Source organism: Orussus abietinus, unplaced genomic scaffold, assembly GCF_000612105.2.
Source record: "Orussus abietinus isolate OABI.00-Male unplaced genomic scaffold, Oabi_2.0 scaffold449, whole genome shotgun sequence".
NCBI lineage: Eukaryota > Metazoa > Arthropoda > Insecta > Hymenoptera > Orussidae > Orussus > Orussus abietinus.
In genome coordinates, this window is record NW_019394612.1 from 21159 (window position 1) to 30251 (window position 9093).

Sequence of the window (9093 nt, forward strand, 5' to 3'; positions counted from 1 at the left end):
AAATAATAACAGGCTCGGACTAGTTCGGGCCCAAACTCCAATAATTGTATCGGACTTACCTTTCTTCAAGGCTTGCAAAGCCTCGGCGACGAGCTTTTGATTAAGTCCGCAGAGGTTGCCCGTTAGCTTTTCGCACTTCTTGTGGCAGGCCATGTCGCAATCTGTGCAGATTTTCAGGAGTGCGGAGTACCAGAGGTTGAACAACCGACATCTTTCATGCACGTACCTTTTGAAAAGCTCGGCCGATCGCGCGGGGACTCGTCAACTCGACTATACTCTCGATTACGGACAAGATCGGCGATATTTGTTCGTTAAACGACCAGCACGCGACGACTCGGGGCGATTTGGACTTCGGGGTGGTCGTTAGTCACGCAAGCCTGGGGTTGGACTGCAACATTATTCCGAAGGAACCTCAAGTCGAATTTTACGAAAATATTTTCACTGCGGGTTCTGCGACGTTGGTGGGACCCAAACTTAATTCTGAACATCCTGAAGTGGACTACGTAAATATATATATGTATGGGTATTATATATATATTGAGTATATGTATATATCGTAGGGCATTGTAGAGTCTGTTAGAAACTTTTTGGGAACAGTGAATCATGAACGCTCGCATGTTCCAATAACCTGTAACGAGGCCTCGTATACGCTGTTGCGTCTATAGTTTTTATCGTAATTATGAAATTTCAATAAAGGAAATTACGTTCCATATGAAATAAATTTCCTGTACCTCGAGTCCCTTTTATAGGCTCGAGTCCATGGGCAAATTACTTGCGACACTTCTTGCTAGAGGAGCTTACACTTGTGTGTACCCTCCCAATTAATTTGCGCATGTTCGTTTCTAAAAGCGTGTACACCCTAGTAGCACAGAATAATTTCTAAATATTGTTTTTATACTCTTTGCTAAATATCTCAAGCGAGAGATTTTTTAAAATGTAGATTTCATTTGAAGATGTCAAAAATATTTGCTGAAAATCTCAATGGCATATTCAGATTTAACAATTTATAAACATATAATAGAAGTACATTTTTTACTTTAGGATCGTTATCGGACACTTAATTTGGTATCAAGAAACACGAGAAATGTTTGCAATATTTTCGTTCCGCTATTCCATTATAATAGCAAAACAAGTGATTTTGTTTTTATACAGTTTTAAAACGTTTATAATAAATTCGGCAGATAATATTTAAAAAAAATATCTATTATTAAAGTGAAACGAATATTTTTGTACATACTCCCAATTAACTTGCGCATGTTCGTTTCTAAAAGCGTGTACACCCTAGTAGCACAGAATAATTTCTAAATATTGCTTTTATACTCTGCTAAATATCTCAAGCGAGAGATTTTTTAAAATGTAGATTTCATTTGAAGATGTCAAAAATATTTGTTGAAAATCTCAATGGCATATTCAGTTTTAAGAATTTATAAACATATAATAGAAGTACATTTTTGACTTTAGGATCGTTATTGGACACTTAATTTGGTGTCAAGAAACACGAGAAATGTTTGCAATATTTTCGTTCCGCTATTCCATTATAATAGCAAAGCAAGTGATTTTGTTTTTATACAGTTTTAAAACGTTTATAATGTATTCGACAGATAATATTTAAAAAAAATATCTATATTAAAGTGAAACGAATCGTTTTGTACATCTATAAGAAAAAAATTAAGAAAACACATGGAGCTGATATTATACAAATATTATAAAACTAATAGTCTAAAGTAAATGTTTTGTAATAATTTAATATTGCTGCTAAATATTTACAAAATGTACGATATTCGTTAAATATATAGAAAATATAACAAATATTTTGTGCTACTAGGGCACTACCGGCAGGAAGTGTCCGAGAGTAGATCTCGCAAGTGTTATTTGTTCATAGACTAAAGCCTTAAGATTCCTTTCTCTAAACTCGAATAACTTTTTTATTTTTTAAGCAACTTTAATGAAATGTTAAACATAGCATATTGACGCTACAATTTTATTTCTGAAGAAGTAAAAATCACCACTCGATCGGCATGAAGTTGCCGTTGAAGTTCAAATGCAAATGGATAAGTTTCAAACAAAAACACGTTTCCATGCCGAAGGCCCACGGATTCATAACTTTGTTGTAAATAGTCCTAACGCGATAATTTTAGGCCCATTCGATTTCTCGTGAAATTCCGATCGCGATTTATGTGTCGCTCAAAAATGACGTGACATCATAACGACAGAATATTATTTTTTTCAGGAAAGAAAACCTTACACCGTCAATATGGCTCCATAACTTTGTTGTAAATAGTTCTAACGCGATAATTTTAGGCCCATTGGATTTCTCGTGAAATTCCGATCACGATTTATGTGTCGCTCAGAAATGACGTGACATCATAACGACAGAATATTATTTTTTTTAGGAAAGAAAACCTTAGGCCGTCAATATAATGTATTGAAAATTTCTTGAAAATTGGTATAAAAGTCAAAAAAGATTATTCGAGTTTAAAAAAAGGAATTTTAAAAGGGATTGAATTCAAAATTTCAATATTATTACAATGTACGTCTATACGTACATTTGAAGATTGCTTGCGCCCTCTTCCTTCACAAAAGTTTCCTGGAACTTAGTAAGCCCCAGGTTTCATTTTCTGTTAAATTCGGCAAGAGTACCGAGCGAACTTTACCATAGAACTTCCCTAGTAGCATAGAATAGTTTCTAAATATTTCTTTGTCATTTTGCTAAATATCCCAAGCAACAGATTTTTTAAGATTTCTTGTAGATTTCATTCGAAGATATTTGAAATATTTCTCGAAAATCTGAATGACATATTTAGTTCCAATAATTTATAAACATATATAGAAATTATATTTTTTAACCTATGAACATAATAATAATACATTTTTTACTTCACGAATATTATCGGACACTTCATTTGGTATCAAAAAACACGAGAAATTTTTGTAATATTTTCATTCCGCTATTTCATGATAGGAGCAAAACGTGTGATGTTGATTTTAAATATTTTTAAAACGTTTATAACGTATTCGGCAGATAATATTTAAAAAATACTTGTATTAAAATGAAACGAAATGTTTCGTATATCTGGTAGAAAAATATTATGAAAACACATGGAGGTATTATATAAATATTATAGAGATAATATTCTAAAGGAAACGTTTTGCAAATATTTCAAATGTCTGGTAAATATTTACAAAATGTAGGATATTCGTTAAATATATAGAAAATATAGGACAAATATTTTGTGCTACTAGGGTTGATACGCCGAATTGTTTCGAATACCATTGTGCTGTATATCTAATAATACCATTCGAGATTTCAGCCGGAACAAGTGGTACACATAATGCACCCGTATCAACTGACACGGTGATTATGAACCCGTTCCAACGTTTCTGAACCCGTTAAGAGTCCAACGCCGCTAAAATTACTTCGAAATTTCGTGCAGGCCTATATTCGCATCTTTAACGGCACATTAAGGTGCACCCCGTTCGACTTAAGGTTTCTCCAAAACGACGATAGGTTAGTCACGTGCGGGTTAAGCCACGACATTTTCAAAACTCCATAACTTACCCACAATTATCAATCTCGCTGCGAAATCGTTATGGAAAATCTAGCAAGAGTGTACGCGCTTCTGCTTTGGGTAGATGCGAGTACTTCGAAATAACAAAAGAGCCTGGTTAAACTCAATTTGAAATTCTACAGTACTTCCTGTCGGTAACAACACCTCGGACCGGTCCACGAAAGATCTTGGATGAATGGAACCGTTTTTCAAAGATTCAAGAATTAAGTGAATTTAAGTAATAGAATAGAATAGAATAATTTCGTATGAAATATAACACTATTTTTCATTTACTTAAATCGCTTAACCCGTGTACAGCTTGTATCCTCAAAATAATGTTCAATTAGGTGTCGAAAAAAAGTGTAAAGAAAATAGACAGAAAAGCGATCGAAAGTGACGGAAAAATGGGATACGAAAGGTCGATCGTTTCTGAAACTTTTCTCCAAACTGGGTGCACCGAATTGTTTGACGTTTTATCATATGAATATGGGGACCCTAAAGAAGGTCCTAACATCCATGACATTTGATTTTTTATATCCAAATAAAAAAGGTTTATACAAAAAATAAATAAGAATTTGTATGGGGATCAGGACGTCTCCGTATTCATGTGGTAAAATTTCAAACGATTCGGTACGCCCAGTTCAGAGAAAAATTTCATAAACAAGATTTCTGACGTTATTTTCATATCATCTGAAGTTCTAGGACGTCATGTGCGAATTTCGTGCACTGGTATTGCGAGTGGACGCATACACGACTTCGGGCCAATGATGCCGGTGTGCATAATTTGGTTGCCTTTATACAACTGGATCTTGGAAAAGGAATGGTATTTTTTTTTCTAAATTGTCAAGAAGTAAATAATTAAAGTATGCTACAATTCTCCAAGAATCTGGGACTAAGAATTCGAAGAGCCTCATGGACTCGGACGCCCCAATAACCTGGAATCTACAGCTGATCCTGACGCCGAATGTATAAAAATGATTTATATTTAATCTTTTGGCAAGTTTACCTTCCTCGATATTTGAGTAACGTCTAAGGAAAGAAAAAAAAAACAGCCGAATGTGCTTATATTCCACCGTTTCTGCGTAAAAATCAGGGATCGCTAAATTTGCGAGATCGAACATATCGCGGAGCATTCCAACTTTTCACAAGCGTGGTCCACAGAAATAATTCTCCTAGAAAGCGAAAGATTTGAAAGGGACATGGAAAGAATCCCGAAATATATCGACGTAACAGGCGATATTCGAATGCAAGGCGGGCCACTTGGGAGAAAGGCAACCAAGCAGCACCCAAGAGAGCTCTGCATCTGGCAGGCTAGGCGCCACCCCCGAGGGGTTGCACAAGACCGCTGGCCGTTCGTCGAACGCACTCGAATGAATCGTACTCATTGCACGATATCGCACACGCGCACGATTCTCGACCACTCGAGCACCGATCGAGCACCGATCGAAACGCGATGAGCTTTCCGGGCTTTCCTGGGCCGAATGCGCCGCGGACCGATCCCGAAAGGGTCCGAGGACCATCTACCGAAAGCAGCGCACCAATCGACACCCGCGGCGGCCGGTACCGGCAGTGCATCATCAGGAGGCAGGACAAAACTCCTTTTATCCTCGCCTCGGGCAAGCGTCGCAAAAAGCCACGGGCACGCTTTAAAAATACATAGGCAAAAACACAATGGGGCAATGATGTAGTATGTACTCGAGAGTCTTGGCGAGCCGTCAAAGCCGGAATCGTTGCTACGCGTGGAGGTCATTCGTTTCTGATCCAATTCATCCTCGACCTCGGTGCCCGTCGAGGTCGTGTCCTCGGCACTGCCAGTAGTGGCGGTGCTGTGGGTGCTGCCGGCGCTGTCGCTGCTGGCCGAGGGCGTCCTGTCCGTCCTGGGGGGCTTTTTCCGCTCCTTCTTCATCTTAGCTCGTTTCACCTTGGAGAGGTCTCTAGGGGTGGCGGTTAGCAAGGGGGCGGGGGTGGTATAGAAGATCTTCATGAGATCGAGAGGCCTCTGCTTGGGGCTGGTGCGGGGACTCGACCTGGGCGAAAACCTCGGCGAGTTGGGCACGCTGGGTGGCTTCAGGTCCGACTTCGAGCCGTCTTTCGAGCTGTCGAGCTTCTTCTTGGCCAGGGACTTGGTGCTGCTGCCCTTCTTCGGACTGTCGGTCTTCTTGGTAGCGGTCTTTTTGCGTTTCACCACCTTCTTTTTGCGAGACGCCTGGGGGGTCGTCACGGGACTCGGGCAGCGGCTCGGCTCTTGGGATGGGACCGGGGTCACATCTACGTCCAGGTCGTTCAGCGTCGACAAGTTGTCTTGGCCGTTCCACTTGGTCATTTTAAAGTCCGACCACTCGTTGGTCGGGGTGCTCGCTCCATCGTCGACGCTCAATTCCGACGAATCCGGTACGCGGGCACCGCCCGGAGCTGCCTCAACGCTTATAACCGGCAGGGGTGGCTCCGTTGACGGGGTCGAAGGTTCCGTCGAGGGTAACGATGCGTCGGGGGTGGGACAGCTCTCCCGTTTAGATCCTTCCGAGTCCTTCTCGTGGGGTGACCGCGTCACTTCGCCCTCCAATATGGTAGGAAGGGCTTCCTCGAAGGCGTCGGAGTTCAAAGATACTTTCGAGGGTAATTCCGCATCCACCTCCTGTAGCTTCGCGGAGTCACCGATAGGTGGAACCCTGAAGTTCGTTTCGGAGGCCGCAGAAGTCTTCGGCTCCTTGGTTTCCTCTTTCCGCGGAGATGTCGGAACGTCGTCCAAGCGAGATGCTGAAGCGCCGGACGCAGAATTGATATTAATATCAGTCTCTTGATTTTTATCACCTGGTTCCTTGGAAGACCCCGGCGTTGAGCGACTTTTCTCCGCTTCCGACTTATCCGGCGCGATAATATTTACGCTATCTTTGGCTTTTGCTTTCAAAGCCGGATCTTTTGGCGGTGGGGTTCTTGGAGTTTTCGACTGCAAGTTATTCCGAGCCTTTATTTCTCCCCAGAAATCTACGTCAGATGACGTTGACGACGCCGATGACGCCTCGATCCTCTTTTTGATCTTCGGTTCTGCAACCGGCGGGGCAGTAGCTCCACCGAGGTGGCTTTTGCTACTGATCGAGTCTTTCGCAGCTGTCGGTAGCCTTGCCGCGTCTTTAACAACTTTTGGGATGATACCGTTTTCGTCCGATGAGTTAAGCAGAGGCGCGGAGTGTACCTCGACTTTCGAAACTTCGCCGTTCACTTTTTGGGCGATTTCCAAAGTCAAGTTCGGCTTCGCCTTGGCGGTCTTCTGCTCACTTTCGGTGCTCTTCGAAATCGTCTCGACAGCTGGAGAGGAGGGTGTCGACGAGACGCTGCCTTTCTCCAAATTTCTCTTCAGAGCTTTCGTGAAACTCGTCTCCTTCGTCAAAAGCTTCTGCGAACATTTAGAGTCGGTATCGGCCGATAGCATATTATCGGAGGATTTCGTGGACTCGATGGCACCATTTTTCAACGGACTTTTCCCATCTTTCTCTAGATTTGTTCCCTCGATTCTCTGGATGTTCATTTGGCCGCCGTCGTCCAAAATATCCTTCACTTCCGGAGCTTTAGGTTTCCGATCTCTCGCCCCGACGTCTTTTGGGCAGCTCTTCGTGTCTCTCGATTTCCCACCTTGTTCCGAATCCTCTCCCGTCACTTTGACGTCTCCCGACTCCGCTTTATCGCTCTTCGTCAAGTGGCCGTTTAAAAATCCTGTCAAGCTTCTCGCCTTCACCGTGGCTCGTCTTTCTTCTATTTTCCCGCTTTCCTTTCGACCGCTCGAAAGATTTTTCGAATCGGGAGAGGCGACTATCTCGTCGGCATCGGCGTCCTTATTCGGCCGGTGGCCGAGTGGCTTCGGCCAACTCGAGGCTTCTTCTCGAAGAGGTTCCTGAACTCTGGTCGCTTCTTCCTTATTGCTTGGCTCGCGGCTCCGCTCCAGTAAGCTCGAGTCGAGCTTCCCGCTATCTCCCTCGCTAGCCGATCCGAGGGCCAGAGCTTTAGCCGCGGTCTTTATCTCCTTCTCGTCCAAGACTCCCTTCCTCCGTTCATCCTCGTTGCTCTTCGGCTCCGGAGCTTGCACTCGCGAACATTCGTCAAGCTTCCCGATGTTCGGGCCGCTGCCTGGAGATTTCGCAGCTTCCCGTGTACCTTTTCCCCTCACGGTTCTCCCCTCCCTCGCCTTCTGGCCCGATTGGTCGGGCAAGAAGGGACCGGGCGGGAGATTGGAAATGCTTTTGCTCGCCGGCAAGCTTTCGGCTTTATCTTTAGCCGTGATCTTGGCAAGTTTCGCACCGTCTTGTAGCTCCATCGGTTCGCCGGCATTGCCAACCTCCCGTGATTTATCGTTCTCTCTCCCTCCGTCGCATCCTCCCTCGACTCGGGAGCTCGGCTTGAGAGTCAGGTACACGCTGTTCCTGGCTGCGTCCTTCACGTAGGGCTTCCTGATCGGCAGGACGACCGTCTCGACCTGGATCGGGGCCGCGGGTTCCGGAGTCTTCGGGAAGCTCCTCGGGGCGGGCAACTTGACGCTTTCCCTGAATTGCTCTACAACAGATTCACCTGCGTTATCCGGGGAAGAAGCGTTAATCCACAGGGTGGAGAAGTCGCCTACGCTATTGCAAGCCTCTACCTTGAACACCAGGGTCCTGGCCCGCCCATCGGAGCCCTTCCGGTCCCCATCTACGTCGCGCCCAAAAAGCTCCCCGTCGGTCTTAGACTTAACGATCTTACCGTCGGCCTCAGGCATCTCGACGAGCCCGGTGGACGACGGTCTCTCCGAGGCCTTCTTCTTCTTCTTGACCTTCTTCAGGGTCCTTTTCGCCCTGTCGCTCTCTTCGTCCTCCTCCTGGATCGCGCTGCCGTCGCTCTTGGGGGGCTCCGGCGAGGAGCCCCCCACCAGGTTCCTGGCCGTGCTCTTCGCGATCAACGTCCCCTTTCTGGTCTCGTCCTCGATCTCCGCCAGCTCCTCCGCCAACAGGTCGTCCAGCACCTCCACCTGCGCCTGCGCGAGCATGATCTCTCGCTGCAGCTCTTCAGGGTCCATCGAGGCCGAGGATCTTCTCCTGGTGAAGCGCCTCGTTACTCGTTTCTGCGTCGCTATCAGGGCCTCTCCGGGGTGGCCTCCTCTATCCAGACTGACCTGGTGGAACATCTTCAGCCTGGGCTCGGGGTCCTTGCCCTTCTGCTTTTCCTTGATCAGGAACTTCTCCACGAGCAGCTCGCCCACCGTCTTCTCGTGTTTCTCGTTGTGCTCGCGCAGCGTCGGGTTGTCCTTCAGGGCCTGCGATCGGATCCTCACCGTCGGCCGGTCTCGGCGGAGTCGGTGCCGACTGTGGCCGTGCCCCTGGGACGGGATCCTGGGCGTCGATACGTCGATGTCGGCGGTGTCGATCCACTTCGGACGGGCGCGGATCACCGACGGGGAGTACCGCCGCAGGGTGCTCAGCGGCGACTCCGAGATCGTCGACAGGTGCGGCGAGTAGCGCGACGTTAACGGCACGTGAAGACTTCTAGAAGAAATTCTGTTCCTTTATCGGGATTTCGG

The 9093-nt window shown here is 45.6% G+C and overlaps 1 protein-coding gene across 2 annotated transcripts in view; it reads right to left on the reverse strand.

The window, feature by feature from the left end:
• Window positions 1-9093, reverse strand: part of LOC105694684 (serine/threonine-protein kinase CST20) — a 29356-nt gene that overhangs the window by 14168 nt on the left and 6095 nt on the right. Inside the window, exons 2-3 of one of the 2 annotated variants that reach the window (XM_012415574.2) lie at window positions 8280-9055; window positions 5244-8093 (exon numbers count right to left, since the gene is read on the reverse strand). In XM_012415574.2, coding sequence (XP_012270997.1) covers window positions 5244-8093; window positions 8280-9055 — 3626 coding nt within the window. Of the gene's footprint in view, window positions 1-5243; window positions 8094-8279; window positions 9059-9093 lie in introns of both variants that reach the window. The other variant, XM_012415573.2, reaches the window with a different exon arrangement.